At 46.1% G+C, this 16,061-nt stretch overlaps 1 protein-coding gene across 2 annotated transcripts in view; it reads left to right on the top strand.

Annotated features, from left to right (window-relative positions):
- Nucleotides 1–3,809: 3,809 nt before the first annotated feature.
- The window catches only part of SMYD2 (SET and MYND domain containing 2), a 52,289-nt gene continuing 40,037 nt past the window's right edge, over nucleotides 3,810–16,061 (top strand). Inside the window, exon 1 of one of the 2 annotated variants that reach the window (XM_066361764.1) lies at nucleotides 3,810–4,335. In XM_066361764.1, coding sequence (XP_066217861.1) covers nucleotides 4,163–4,335 — 173 coding nt within the window. In that variant the 5' untranslated portion in view covers nucleotides 3,810–4,162. The remainder of the gene's footprint in view (nucleotides 4,336–16,061) is intronic. The other variant, XM_066361765.1, reaches the window with a different exon arrangement.

The following is a 16,061-nucleotide window of genomic DNA, read 5'->3' as shown; positions in this document are numbered from 1 at the left end:
CAACACCACTCTAATCTCCACCTGTGGTAACACTGCTGCCCCCTGGTCTCTGTGTCAACTCTTTTGTAAAGACACTTGTGATTGCCTCGAGAGCTCAAGTTGATAATCCAGGGTAATCAAGCCATCTCAAGATCCTCAATTTAACACGTCTAAGAGACCCTTGTGAACCATTAAGGTAACATTTACAAGTGCCGGGGACTGGGACCCAATATTTTTGGGTGCCATGATTCAGCTACTACACAGCTGTTTGCATGTAAGTTGGTCTTTCTGCCTTTGCATAGCAAAAGTCTGCACCTCAGCGTAAGCACATACTGTATAATCAATAACTGAAATACACATAGAGGTAGACCAGCATAGGGTACAGGCCCACAGCCCTCGTTCCTTGGAATTCCATCTTTGCTAAGGCTTCATTTCCTCAGGCAGGAGCTATTTCTTTCACGTGCTAATTTGTGGTTGGAGGGAAATTTAACTCATGACTTAGATCAATTTCTAGGTTAGAGATATTAAGCAAAGGGGGCCTTCATCATTGTATCGCTTCCTCTGAGCTACAGGGAGGCAAAGTTACCAAAAGCTCCATTCCTTCCAAACCGTGAGGCAGAGGAAGAGGAAAAGATGGAGGGGCCCTGGCAGCTGGAAGGTGACTTTCACGGAATGTGAGAATGCCGAGTGGCGGAGTGACAAGTGTTATTGCATTAAGAGTGCTGTCATCGGTTTGTCGCGCGCTGGTTTGTTGCCATTCCTTGACCATTTCTTTTAAATAGTTTTCTTTGTAATTTAAGTTCCTAAATTTCACAGCTGTTGCTTAGCTATGTTCCCATCCTGAGTTAGTGTGTTCAGCACAGCCATTTTTCTGAAGGGAGGCTGCTTCTTTTCCAGTGTTCTGAAATCACAGTCACCTTCACCCACAAGAATAAGTCTGCTCCAGCCACCGCTTACCTCCAAAGACAACTCAGTAGCTAGGCTATTGTTTTTCTCAGCTATCGGAAACCTTTCTCAATGAGAGAGCCAAAAATTGCATTCTTGCAATGAGAAACTAAACAAGTAGGTTACTTTGCATGATTAATCCTTGAAACAGTCAGTTGTTTACTGTTATAACTGGTTACTTCTACATCATATTTTATCCTTTGTGCCGGTTAGAGCCCACAAGAATCAGAGCTACAAAAAACTATACAGTCTCAAAATTCATCCAAGGTTTGCCCACATAGACATGTATTTAGAAACTCCCAGAATTAGAGAAACTTCTTTCATTAACATATAATATCCATCTGTAATAAACTGCAATTGTCAGAATCAGTTTAGGTAGTGTGACTGGCATAAAGCTCGTCTAAGATAAAAGTCTGGCACCTTGTCACATTGTATCTCCAGCCTGTATCACGGCTGCTGGAACACAGCCTGTAATGAATGTTTAACTGTTAAATGTATTTGTGGTGGAATCTCATGCTAGCTCTGCCTGCCACTGGGTAACTAGGCAAGTTATGTAACTTCACAGGTCCTCACTTTCCCCATTAGTAAGAAAATGCTTCTTCCAGTTCCCATCTTCAGCCTATAAGATTGATCAGGCTACAGCTAGACGGCCGACACTGTCTGTTATCTGCTTGCCATGGATCTCTCCATGTGGAGAAATCAAGAAACTGGAATTACCCTTAAATACCTTTCCTCTTTCCCTAATGCCACTGCCTCTTCTGGCTTTCTTACCTCTCATTTAAAACACTGCAAATGTTCCCTTCATTGGTGGTCCCCTTCAGTACTTCTCTATTCTAGCCTATCTGCAAAGCTGCCAGTTTCTACTTGTCTACTCGTCTACAACACCGGACTCATTATGGCATTCCTCTGCTTAAACACTTTCAGGGACTCCCACACCATATCAGGGACAAAACTCACCTCTTGAGAAGATGCCCTGCCCCATGGCCTGCCCCTTTCCCGAGAGTTTACACTCCACTCAGAACCGCTCAGGGGGCCCAACTACAGACACACTGTTCTTTCAAGTCCCTGTGTCTTTGCATGTAGTTCTCTCTGCCTGGAAAACTGTTCCCCTCTCCTGTATTTGCAAAGTCCCATCTATCCTTTAGGCTCAGCTCAAACATCAGTTGAATGTGGCACCTGCATTGATCAAACCCTCACTCTGCCAGCCAAGTTTGTCATTCACTGTCTATATTCCTACAGAACACTTTGTCCAAGCCATTGTTGTCAGTCATAACAACACTGAGGTGTATTTGTTTGCACAGGGATACTTGGGTTAGGAGCGTGGGCCTCAATTTCACATTGACCTGAGGTTGAAACCAAATTCTGAAACATCCTGTGTGGCCTTAGAAATTAATCTGAGTCTTAGTTGCCTAATTTTGGAAATGGGAGCTATAACACCTAACTCACTGGGCTACTGTAATTATGGATTAAATGAGATATTGGCATTAATACACTCAGTACAATGCCTAGCTCATAATACTAAATAACTAATGGTTATTATTGGATTGTGAACACGATGAATGCAAAGACTCAGACCTACACTTTGTCTTTCTTTCTAACTTGGTGTGTGGCACATGGTGGGAGCTCTCAGTGAATGTTTCTTAAAATGCACAAGTAAAATAGCATTTCTAGTGTGTGTGTGTGTGTGTGTGTGTGTGTGTGTGTGTGTGTGTGTGTTTACAGGAAGGCTAGCAGCTTATCCATTTTGGGAATTTCACTGAAGTCTCAAATTCTACTGATCTCATGACATACTCTAAATCACATTCAACTTTCCCTTTGCTAAACTGGCCTTGGACTTACATGGGTAACATAATTTGAGAACAAACTTGATTTTATGTATAAGTGTTTTTCTGCTAAATCTTCTCTTTGCTCTTTTAGTCCTTACTGTATGCACATCAGTTTCAGGCTTTGCATAATCCTGTGTGCACAGAAGACATCCTTCTTAGCACGCATGTGTACAGGGCTAACGCTCAACAGTATTCTATGTACTTTAGGTGTTTCAAATCCTCTAGGCCAGTGGTCCCCAACCTTTTTTGGGCCACGGACCACACTGGTTTAATGTCAGAAAATATTTTCACTGACTGGCCTTTAGGGTGGGACCCATAAATGTATCACGTGACCAAGACAAGCGTCAAGAGTGAGTCTTAGACGGATGTAACAGAGGGAATCTGGTCATTTTTAAAAAATAAAACATCGTTCAGACTTAAATAAAAATAAAACGGAAATAATGTTATTTATTCTTTCTCTGAGGACCGGTATCGGTCTGCAGCCCCGGGGGTTGGGGACCACTGCTCTAGGCGACTCATAACCAGACTTTTCTAAGATGTCTGTTAAAATCACTGCAGATTCTAGCTTAGGGCTCTGGCCACAGCATGGCACTGCCCCCAACAAGGGCCCAAGTTCCTTTGAAGGCAAAGTTATGTCCTGCTTCCTCTGCATCACTCTGGGTCTGCAGTCTCCCTGAGCTCTGCGGACCAGTGCACTTCCCCTTTCGTCCAAGCACTTAACTCCCCCGAGGGGAGCAGAGGGGAGACTAAGTTCACACCCAACACTTCTAGGGACAGACTCCCTAGAAGTCTAAAGCCTCATCGGGTTAAAAACCTTTAACCCTCAGCACATCAAACTTTGCTACTGTAATTTCTCTTCCGTGTTTCCCGATGACTCCTTCTAAGGGCTTAAGAACATAGCGTTGAGAATCATCTTCGCCCCCCTCGAGTGACCAAGGGCGGGTCACGCTATGAGCCAAGCTGACAGTCTAGGGGAGGTCTTGCATACTTGTCCCCGTAGGCGACCGCATCCCGCCCACAGGACAGGGGACAGCGTCCCGCTCTCTCCACGGAGACGCTGTGGAGGCGCAGACGTCTCACGCCCTCCTTCCAGGAGCCGCCAGGGCTGCAGCTCCTTGTGGCGGCCACACCGGAAGCGGCCCCGAGAGCGCACGGGCGGTGGCCGAGGGTCCCACGATCCGGGCGGGCGCGGGGCCTGCCCTCTCCCCCTCCCCCTGGGGCCCCTCGAGGACCGGGCGGGGCCGTCGTCCCTTCCGGGGAGAGGTGGCCTCCGCGGCCTCCGCCGGGTGGCTTCCCACCCCGCCCCCCGCAGCTCTGGGTGACGCTTCTCCAATAACAGCTCGCGGGGAGCCGCAGCCCGGGCTCAGCCGGTGCCGGCGCCCTCCGTGCCAGCCGTCCGCCCCGCCGCCAGCATGACGGCCGAAGGGGACGGCGGCCTGGAGCGCTTCTGCAGCCCAGGCAAAGGCCGGGGGCTGCGGGCCCTGCGGCCCTTCCAGGTGGGGGACTTGCTCTTCTCGTGCCCGGCCTACGCCTATGTGCTCACAGTCAACGAGAGGGGAAACCACTGCGAGCACTGCTTCACCAGGTAGGTGGCTGGCAGGCGGCGGGAGCCGGGGGCGCGCACGGCGGCCGGGACCGCGGCGGGAGGAAGTGCGCGCGGCGCGCGGGGTCCTAGCACCGGCCGCTCGGGCGGTGGCCTACGCAGCGGGCGGGTCGTTTTAACCCCACTCCAGGCAGAGCCACGTGCCGGAGGAAACTGGAGCCAAGTTTCCGCTGCACCCCTTGCACCGCACGTTTTTAGAGTTGCTCATTCGGGATGTGCCAACCTGGGAGGATTCAAACGTGGGCTCAGAGCCAGCCTTGTTCCACGCATGGCCATGACCTGCCCATTCGGTGCATTGCCTGCAGGGCCCCAGGTTCCGGCAGCCATAGCCTGTCACCTATAACTTGAGTTTCCTGCAGTGTATTCTGTTCCTCACAGCCCAGGTCTGCTGCAGACTTGCTGTTTCCTCCAAGGAACTTAATAACACTTAATATTTCATGTAAGCTGCATGACCCTTCTCACTATCTACACTTGATGTTTGGAGAGAAGCCAGAGGGGTTCGGAGGCACTGCACTGACGGGACGACTCTAACCATGGTTTGGGAGTGGGAAAGACTTGCTCACTGGGGATATTAGGCAAAATGTCTGGTTGAAAATGGCATTTAATTGTAGCATATCATATGCATATGTCTGTTTGCATATATTCATATATATTCATATATATTCACATATACCAACACATAATTATATCCTCAAGCCTTATGATAATTTCAGACTTGAAAGGCGTATTAGCAATCACCAACACAACACCCTCTCTCACCATTTTACATGTGAGAAAACTAATGGCCAGAGAGGAAGTGTGACTGTGTGTAGTCACACCTATAGTTAAGAGAATGAAATTGGTCCTCTTCAGTTCTGTCCATTTTCCACCTAGATAGGTGCTCAGTAAAATTAGCAAGGCAGGGACCTTGATGTTGGAATTAAGTCTGTACCTGGCCTTACACAGTTCTCTGAGAAGTAGACCCTGCTGTACCTTCTTTGAACCTGTACCTTCATCTTTGAATTAGTGATTCCTGGGCTAGATTAAGTGAACCTGAGTTCCTGCAGGTACCTTTTGAGTATAGGTCTCAAGTCCAGCATACACTGACATACTCAGTCTCTGAGACCTATGCACCTTATTCTACGTTAAGACATAGTAAAAGAAGAGACAAAAGCTAAATACTGTAGTAATCTTGCCCAGACTCCCTACCAGAACTGTCTTCCGCTCGGGGGAACCTGGAGAGGAACTAGACACAGAATCATGCCGTGGGCAGCTTCGGGGCTGTATGTGATGTGGCTCTTTGAATTGGTGAGCCAAGAGCTAAAGGGTCATGGCACCACTTTGCGATGTTTGAGTGAAGTGAGCATTGGGTTTTCCCAAAGTTAAAAAGGCTGCTGTGACTGGTCCTCTTGATCTTCTGAGCCTCGCTGTGGCTCAGAGTCTGAGGCACTGTGGGTGTCTGGAGTGACAGGAGCAAAGCAGGGTCACCCACCACGGAAGGTGCCTCCCTCCCTTTATCAGGGATCCTGCTGGTCTTTCGTGTGACAGAAGACTGGTGCTTGGCACATAGTAGGTCCTCAGCTGGTAGTTAACAGTCTGTTCCTCAACTAAATTAAAGAACAAATCCCTCTGGGCTCAGAAGGGAGAAGCTAAGCTGAAATGCTTTCCTTTAGCTGTGAGTTTCCTAACTATATCTACCCCACACACCACCAACCTTGGAACATGAATGTACAGTCCGATGCAACTTTGCATATATGACCAAGTTTGCTCCCCCCTACCCTATTTTCTAAATGACACTTATCAGTGTCACTAATTGACACATATTGCTGCCTTAGACCCCTCACCGGGGCTGCCACATGCATTGGGGTGGTTCCACAGCATCTCTCCCACTTTCTCTGTTGGCTTAGGTCAGTGGTCGGCAAACCGTGGCTCGTGAGCCACATGCGGCTCTTTGGCTCTTCCACAAAATACCACGTGCAGGCGCTACCTCGATAAGGAATGTACCTACCTATATAGTTTAAGTTTAAAAAATTTGGCTCTCGCCCTGGCCAGTTGGCTCAGTGGTAGAGCGTCGGCCTGGTGTGCAGAAGTCCCGGGTTCGATTCCCGGCCAGGGCACACAGGAGAGGCGCCCATCTGCTTCTCCGCCCCTCCCCCTCTCCTTCCTCTCTGTCTCTCTCTTCCCCTCCCGCAGCCAAGGCTCCATTGGAGCAAAAGATGGCCCGGGCGCTGGGGATGGCTCCTTGGCCTCTGCCCCAGGCGCTGGAGTGGCCATGGTCGCAACAGAGCGACGCCCTGGATGGGCAGAGCATCGCCCCCTGGTGGGCATGCCGGTGGATCCCGGTTGGGTGCATGCGGGAGTCTGTCTGACTGCCTCCCCGTTTCCAGCTTCAGAAAAATACAAAAAAAAAAAAAATCGGCTCTCAAAAGAAATTTCAATCGTTGTACTGTTGATATTTGGCTCTGCTGACTAATGAGTTTGCCGACCACTGGCTTAGGTGAACTGTGAACACCCATATTTCACTTCCTCTCATTTGAAGGCAACTAAATAATACACAAGGAATCACGACACCATGATACTGACAACATTAAAAATATCTTCATACTCCATCCTACGAGTTTTGTTAAATCTGATTAGTTTAGAATGAGAGGTTAGCTCATTTTTGTAAATTTAACACCATTTCCTCTGTCCTCTGTATATGACCAAAGACAAATCCGTCTGTCCAGCTGTCCTAGAGGAACACGAATCTCCATGGTGACTCCGGGGAGTAGGAACAGCATCTTCAACTATTGAAGCATACAGAACAACACCCCCCTCCCAGAAAACTACTCCTTATTCTTCCTTGTGCCAAAAGTTCAAGTAACATAAACAATTGCTCAGATAAATGAGCCCCTAGAGATTTTCCCTGCCATTAATTGTATGAGGGTTTAACTTATTTTGAAAGAAAATAAGTGATTTCTTCAGGAATAATTATGTCTTATAAGTTGAATAAAAGGTGTGGGGAGGAGTTCTTAGGTCACCATGGAATGGAATTGTTACTGTCAGGACAATTCAGACTAAGGTTTGTTCCTAGGAATTTTAAATTTGTGTCCTATTTTTTCAGTTTAGGTAGATGACACTTGGGAAGATGTGTATCTTGCCTCAGCTGCTAGAAGGCAGCTTCTAAAAATATAAAAGTCTTCCAATGGGGAGCTGTCCTTATCAGACCTCTTAGACACATTTTCTGTACTCACTCATGGGCAAACACATGTTTTTCGCCTCTGGCCAACTTTTTTGTGGCAGTTTTTTTCACATTATATTTTGAACTTGGTATTGGACACATTTTAACACTTGACACTGTTTGTCTTAGAAAGGGAAAAATTCCCTGTAACCAAGTGTTCCATCTGAATATTTGTGCTGTGTGCAGGTCCTCTGCTGGGCCGATGTCTCCCTCTTGATCTTTCCCTCTCTTGGCTCCTGGGTCATTGAAGGGCAAGACTATTGAATTTTTGTTAGTTTGTTCAGAGTATGGGGAGAAGGCAGGAAGGCCCATTTAGCCTCCTTGGAACAGAGCACTGCTGGAACTCAGTTTCAAGGAATTTATATTATGTCTGGCTCACTCAGTGTGGTGGTTTTAAGACTTGACATATTTTGCATGAGCAAAACATTCTGATGGAGATGTCTTATTCCCGCAGTTACAAAGAGGTACCCAGATTTATTCGGTAACCAGGTTCATCTCCTTTTTCAATTGTTCTACCAAACAATTGAGTTGTCAGAGTAATCAGTTGCTCTGCCGGGAGGAAGGGGTATTGTCCCCAGGGCTGCTGGGATGCTGCTTATTCCCAGAACAATTCCTGACAACTGGGGAGCCTCAAAGGGGAGAAATGGCTTTGCGTGTTCTCAGATTATCTTGCTTTCTGAGTGAAAAATTGGACACGGGCTCTAATGGAGATCCCCCCCTTATTCTCCCGTGTGTGTGTGTGTGTGTGTGTGTGTGTGTGTGTGTGTGTTCTTTAATGGGTAGTAAGTTGGAAAATACAGAAAACAGATTTCCTCTAAAAAGTTGCATGAAAGAATACGAAATTCAGCCATCTGTATGTCAGATGAGATACTGTGTGATCAGTTTCAAGAATTTCGATATGTCAAGTGTTTCTTTTGTTTAGAGACTGCAGAGGATGGACTTCGGATTGAATTCTGGCTTCCCCCCCTTCCTAGTGGTTTGCCTTTAGGCAAATTATTTAACCTCTCTGAACTCCCCAGTTTCTTTATTTGTAAAATATGCACATTAATACTCACCTACTGAGCTAGACCTGAGATCGCGGATGTCAGGAGCTCAGCACAGGCCTACCACACAGTAAGCTGTCAGAATTGGCCGGGTGTCTGGCTTGTACTTGTTTGATACGCTCTGCTGGCTAGATGTTAACTAGTGTGATAAAACATTGTCATGCCAGGGACTTTTTTATGGCGGTGGGTTTGGGGTGGGGGGTACTGGGAAGAAAATCCTAGACATGGTTGACCAGTGGAGTCATCATTTGGATGGCACGTTGACCGGAGCTAAAAACAACAGCTTTCAACCTTGGGTCCCCCAGAATAATCATGGGTGTCTGGGCCCACTTTTCAGTATTTTTCAAAACCTAATGGAAACGATATAATAAAACTATACACAGGTTAAGCGTTTTCAAAAAACAGAGCCTCTTCTAGCTCCAAAGTGCTTAGACACTTTAACACTCTTTTACGATGACATTAAACAAATATTTGAGGAGAAAAAAACGAAGGACAACAGAATTCCCCCCACAGCAAGGACAGCAAGGCTCTCCCCTCTAAGACCTTAGAAGTACTAAGCACTGTAACACGCGCCCGTCTTATGGGGGGAACAGCATTTCTGTTACAGCTTAGAGGAGTTCGTGACCAAGCTGCCCGTTGGGAAACGCTTTCAGATGAAAGAGACAGAACAGCAGTGGGATATCCTGAAATGAAATTCAGACCCCGGTGAGCTGAAGCCGCCATCTAACACCTTTCCCTCCCGATAGCAATTGCACAAAATCCTCTCCATCAGAAAAAAAAAAAAATCTGAAGATACATATAAAATGACATTCCTTTAAATCACATTGCTCTTTGTGGCTCATAAATCGTTTCTAGACAGTCTTTGACCCTCCCAAGGATGGCTGGTACAAAGAGCGCCTTATCTCATTTGATGTAGGAAGAAACTGGGAGTTGGGCAGATTAAGTTGCTTCCTTGAATTTCACTTTTTTTTTGGGGGGGGGGGTGAGGGTCATGTATTTATTGAGTGCTTTTTGAGGGCCAGCCTCTGTGCTCTTCATGGGTGGGGCCCGTCTTCCCATTCCACATGCGAGCTTCCTCCGTCTGCCCCTTGTGGCCTGAATGTATCATGTAGTTCGTAACTGGACACCAGGACTTAACTCATTTCTGGTTCCTCCTTGAGTGAATGCAATTTTTATCACCGCTTTTCTTTTGCTTTTTGCTCCCTCAATAGGTAGTGCAACAAACTAATGCATTATTGTTAAAAGTTTAACACATTAATCGATTCAGCTGTCTTGTACCTGTATTTAATGCTGTTAGGAGTTCAGAGATGTTTTTATTACAATGCTTCAGAATTGGCATAAGAGCTACATCTCTTCTTTTGTGTGCGTCAATGATTACATAATAAAATGTAAAAAGAACACTAGGATTTGGTCCTTTCGTGGGTTTGGAATATTTTTAAATGTTATGCTAAACTAAGAGAGGTTTGTCACCTTAGTCTTCAGACCTCCATATAGAGTTTGTTTATGTGCCCTCTGGTAGGGCAGCATCAGACTTAAACCCCTTTTTTCTAAAACATATCCATTCTCCAGAATTTTGCTCCATGCAAAGTTAAGTCAGTGAGGTTTGAAATAGAATTTATAATGCAGCTATTCTCGGAGGCCCCTGGATGGTGTTTTTGTAGGATATGCAAACTGTCATAAAATTCTTTTAAAAAATGCTAAAAAAAAAATAAGTCTTAAATTTTTTTGGAAAGATCTGGGGCCCAGTGCAATAGTTTGTCAGCAACTGGTCTTCAGGAGAACTCAGAATTGGGGAGAACTTGGGACAGGAAAGTTGTCTGTATTAGAACTTGAACTGCCCTGGCCGGTTGGCTCAGCGGTAGAGCGTCGGCCTAGCGTGCGGAGGACCCGGGTTCGATTCCCGGCCAGGGCACACAGGAGAAGCGCCCATTTGCTTCTCCACCCCTCCGCCGCGCTTTCCTCTCTGTCTCTCTCTTCCCCTCCCGCAGCCAAGGCTCCATTGGAGCAAAGATGGCCCGGGCGCTGGGGATGGCTCTGTGGCCTCTGCCTCAGGCGCTAGAGTGGCTCTGGTCACAACATGGCGACGCCCAGGATGGGCAGAGCATCGCCCCCTGGTGGGCAGAGCGTCGCCCCTGGTGGGCGTGCCGGGTGGATCCCGATCGGGCGCATGCGGGAGTCTGTCTGACTGTCTCTCCCTGTTTCCAGCTTTAGAAAAATGAAAAAAAAAAAAAAAAGAACTTGAACTAAAGAATTGCAAAGCACGTTTCTATTTATGTTGGTGTTTTAGGCTCACCTCTTTTGCCTTAGGTTAATATCCCCCTTTTTCTTGTTGATATAGAGAAAATGTGAAATAATCACCATTTTATGCCACTTTATTTCTGCTTCCCAAAGAGGCAATTAGTAATTAGAAATATCCTTTCTATTCCTGGAGTCATTAGTAATTAAAGTCACTTTCCACCACCACCATGACCCATACACACCCCTTTTCTGTGGACCTCAGGTGTAGACTGCGGTATTCATATTTCTTCTCAGTTCAAGGCATGCTTTCATCTGGTCTGCACAAAGCCAATTTGATGGAAGAGCATGCCCCATTATTGATTCCTTAATGCCACTTCCTGCTCCTCTCACAGACGGCCTCTCTCTGGCTTTGCCTGCACGTTTCTCAATGTGTGCCTATGTCCTGACCATCACCAGGGAGCTAGGCTGACCTAGAACAAGGCACCCTGCTTGGACTTAACCAGATTCAGACTTTGAGCCCTCCTCTGGTCAGCCTGGTGGCTCTGCAGCTTTCTGTTACAGTTCCTCGAAGGGAGGCCACCCAGCTCCTGTCCCTGACCCCTGGAGAGTGACCAGTTCTGGGATCAGAGGTCTCTGTCCCCTCTCAAAGATCCTGCATTATCAGTGTGTATACATCACCATCACCTTTTCCACCCACATTCCCAGCCCTCTCATCTTTGGATTTCTAGCAAATCTGAGGCAGTTTAGGGGTACAGGCCTCCAGCAGGGAATTGACTGAAGTAACTGCCTTTTCCGGGGTTGAACCCACGACCTTGGCCTCATTAGCACAGGCGCGCTAACCAGTCACAAAGCCACACACCTCACTTTGTGTAACTTCTGCTGACTCTGTTCCTACCACCCTCCGTGGCCTCCTTTTCAATTGCAAAGGCGTTCACACCAACACAATAGAACAGAAGGAAATCAGATCTCTTCAAGACTTCTCTGAAGGACAGAAATATGCAATTTAGCGGGAAAATAATACCAAAAAGTCTTGAGGGCTCAGGAAACAACTTATCTTTCTAGTTCATGCATTTGAGGAGAATCCAGCTGTGACCCTTGGGTTTTCTTCAATCATCAACTTAAAAATAGTATGGAGCTCCTGGTGCCAATTTACTAACATAAAATCCGGTGACGCTTGTACACAAAGTGGAAGGTTTAGATGATTAAGGGGGAATATTGCATGTATATTATTAGAATGGATTAGGTTAACTTTTACAGGAAGGAGCGGATCTGAGAATTTATAAATGCTTATCTTTGATAAATTTCTAGTCCCTAGAAACCAAAATGAATGCTTGCCATTCTGGCTGAGACACGGGTGTGTAGCCATGCTTGCTACTAGGACGTACAAGGCGTGTCAGTGCCCACAGGATTCATAATGTCCCCCGCCCCCCAGGAGAGAGGATATAAGGACAACTCACCTAAGAAGCGCATGTCACATCTGGGCGTGAAGACATAGGTGTATCCCTGGGGAGGGAGATGGGGAGAAAAATCTGGCTGACTGACAAGATACAGTTTTTCATCTAAACCAAATAAAAATTTCAAGGATTTGATGTTCTGGCTCTGGAAAGGAGTGATGTTGCCATCTGTGACAAAATGAAGAAGCCCAGGACTTTTTTCACTTCTGTCTGTGAGTACCAGGAAGCACTCTCCAGGGAAGAAGGGCCTGGGTTTGTGTTCTGTCGACTTTCCTCACCCTGGTGATGTCTAGACTGGAAACTCGTGCCCATGCACACCTGCAAAACCTCGTCTCCGTCAGCCACACAAACACGCAATAGAGTTGTGACCACAGCACCAGCTCAAAATGGCGTTCTCCCGTTTGAGGGGATATTGAGTTGCTTTTCAGAGACAGCAGATAGAAACTGTTAAGTCATGCCGCGGAAGCATGTGCAGAGGAGGGAACTTTGACCGGCTGCATGCAGCCAGAGCCAAAAGCTACTCCCCGCTCTGCTAAGGAGCCGGACGTAACCGGAACTTGAATACTGGAATCCTCTCAGAAGCTAAAGGTCTCTGGTCCAGGTAGATCTAGTGTTGACGCTAAGTTCCAGGGTCCTCCAGTGAAGACTTGCCTACCAGCGCTTGTACATACCTGTCCCCCAGCCCCTTAAATACCTAACTTAGTCCAGTGAGCAAGATGGACCCGAGGCACCGTTGTGTCTCCCATCTTCTCAGTTGGCACCTTCTCAATCAATAAACCTTTCCTTACTCCAAACCCTGACGTTTTAGTTTTGGCCTTTCAAAGCATCAGATATGTGAACTTTGGTTCATTTAACAGAGTGACAACTGCTGTTGACAGTGATGGCCTTAGATATTTCCAGAACCTCAAAACAGTAAGAGTTTTAACTATGAGCAGATGGTAAACTTCCTGAGAGTAGGGGTTCTGTTTTTGTTTTTGTTCATGAATGCAACCAATGTTCGTGTTTATGGAGCCCTTGCTGGGTTCTAAATCCCTGGGAGACAACTGTGAAAAAAAGGGACAAAAATCTGGAACGCTAGTATCTTAGTAGGTTTTTTCCATTTTTATTTCACCCATAGTGCCTTGAACTTTGTATGGTTTCAGCAGATGGTGTGTTGAAGGCAGTAAGGTTTGGAGTTGAGTATTTTATTTCATTGAAAACTGGTAATCCCTGACCTGTGCTAGCACAGTGGATAAAGCGTGGACCTGGAACGCTGAGGTCGCCAGTTCAAAACCCTGGCCTTGCCGGGTCAAGTCACATATGGGAGATGCTGCTTCCTGGTCCTCCCCTGCTTCTCTCCCTGCCCCTTCTACTCTCTAAAATGAATAAATTTTTTTAAAAAGTCTTAGCCCTGGCCAGTTGGCTCATCAGTAGAGCGTTGGCCTGGCGTATGGAAGTCTCAGGTTCAATTCCTGTCCAGGGCACACAGGAGAAGCACACATCTGCTTATCCACCCTCCCCCCTCTCCTTCCTCTCTTTCTCTCTCTTCCTCTCCTGCAGCCAAGGCTCCATTGGAGTAAAGTTGGCCCGGGCACTGAGGATGGCTCCATGGCCTCCACCTCAGGCACTGGAATGGCTCCTGCTGCAGAGGAGCAATGCCCCAGATGGGCAGAGCATCGCCCCCTGGTGGGCATGCTGGGTAGATCCCAGTTGGGCACATGTGGGAGTCTGTCTGCCCCCCCATGCTTCTAACTTCGAAAAAATTAAAATAAAATAAAATAAAAATCTTATAAAGAAAAAAAGAAGAAAACTGGTAATTCGTGCATTCGTAAAGAAAATTCTGTCAACCAAAATGTTTCGCCATACACTCTCATTCATGGCTTACTCAGACTAAGGGAGAACTTTGATCAGATAATATTGAATTCTCATAAAATTGTAATATTCCCACATTGTGTTAAAAGACCAACAGCTTTGGGCAGACATTTTTGGAAGTTAATAGAATTCAGTCTACTCATACACCTGAAAAAATATTTCTAAATGTTGCTTTTGAAAACCTTTCGGGCTTTTTTTCACTTTGGAAACTTTCAGGTTTGCAAAGTAGTAGGGATTTAGAAACAATCTACTTATTTCACTTAGTGTTTTATTGATGTGGGCACATGTTCAGGCTTTCCAAGACACCCAGCTGTTAAATATGTTCTAGGTTCAGAGAGGGGAGAGAGAAGCTCACATCTACCTTCTTTTTCCCTGACTCTCCAGAGAAGGGCCCGATGGCGCTGCACTGTGGGGTCAGGGCTGCCTGACGGGCGCTTCTGGGACTGGGCATCAGGAGTGATGTTTGAGTCCAGCTTGCTCTGCAGTGTTGGTTTCACTCTAGATGTCCCCAGCTGCACGCACACACACATACAGGTACGCACACACCCGTATGCACATGCATGTGTCTTGCTAATTCTGTCCCTCTTTGCCTGGATGGCTCTCAGGTTCGGAGACGTCTGCCCCAGTTTCTAGAGGCTGGATCAGTTTCCTCAGCCTTGGATCCCTCAGCACCTTGTACATACTTCCTACATCACACTGGCTCCTTGAGGACAGGAACTGGTCTTAACTCATTGTTGTAGCCCCTGCACTTAGCGTGAGGCCTAGCACTCTCTTACCTCGGTAAATATTGATTTAACAAATCGTCTCATTTCTGTAACTTATTTTACTAGTGGCTTTATGGACAGACCTCATCACCTCCCTAAATCTACAACTCTGTTCATTCTTAGAAGTGAGTCTTTATAAATACCAGCAGAACCCTCACTGCTTCCTGTCTTCTTTAGGACAAAATCTTGACTGCTCGGGTCCTCTGCATTCAGCACCATCCACATCCTGTCCCGCCTCACCCCTCCCTGCTTTTCACTTAAACCCTAAACACAGTCTGGGTGGTCTTCTCAGTATCCCACAAAGCTCCTATGTCATTCTTCATTCTTCCTTTGTCCACTTGTAACCTAAAAGGCTTTTCTCTGCATTATTCCTTCCCTTATCCTCAGCCCCATCCCAGGTAAGGCCTTATCCCATAAGTCTGTTCATCCTCAAGAGAGATCCACCTGAACTTACATCTCTGTGATGAAGCCTCCTCTTAAATATTTCAGCCCACACCACTCTTCATTTTATTTAGCTACTACTTTATAGCTAAATATTTTTTTACAATCGTGTACTATTTTATTTATATTTCTTGAACACTCTACTGTCCCAGGCATTGTGCTCTAACCTTGGGGATTCAAAGATGAGTAAGGCAGCATTTTCTCACAGAAGGGAAGTGCCCTCTCTTCTGTGTCTTTGATGAGCTCAGTCCTAGCGTAGTTTCCTGCTCGTAATTCAGTGTCATCTGGAAGCTGAATCATCTTTCTAATATTTATATTCATCACTGTCATGAAGGAGGGGCTGTTTCCCCCCAAAAGCTCAATTTTTATAAAAATATCATTTCTGCAGAGACTGACACAGTACTTTACACATAGAAAAAAATCACTTTTTGAATAGAAATTACTTGGCTAAGATAGATTGACATACTTCTTCCCTGAGTCACATACAATGTTTTATAGTATAAAAACATATCCTTTACTCCAAAATACAAATAAAATCAATAAAGATTGAAAGAAAAATGTCTGATACATCTGTTTAAACAACATCTGGTAAGTTTGAGTTCTCAAGATAAAATTCACAGCGTAATTCACCTAAACAAAGTGACAACACTATTTTTTATTGTTTGTTTAAAAGAAAATAAAACCAGGAAGATGAGAGGGTGACACTTCTTTAAATTCT

Source organism: Saccopteryx leptura, chromosome 2, assembly GCF_036850995.1.
Source record: "Saccopteryx leptura isolate mSacLep1 chromosome 2, mSacLep1_pri_phased_curated, whole genome shotgun sequence".
Lineage (NCBI taxonomy): Eukaryota > Metazoa > Chordata > Mammalia > Chiroptera > Emballonuridae > Saccopteryx > Saccopteryx leptura.
The sequence above is the reverse complement of the archived record's forward strand: the minus strand, read 5'-3'. Positions and strand labels throughout refer to the sequence as shown.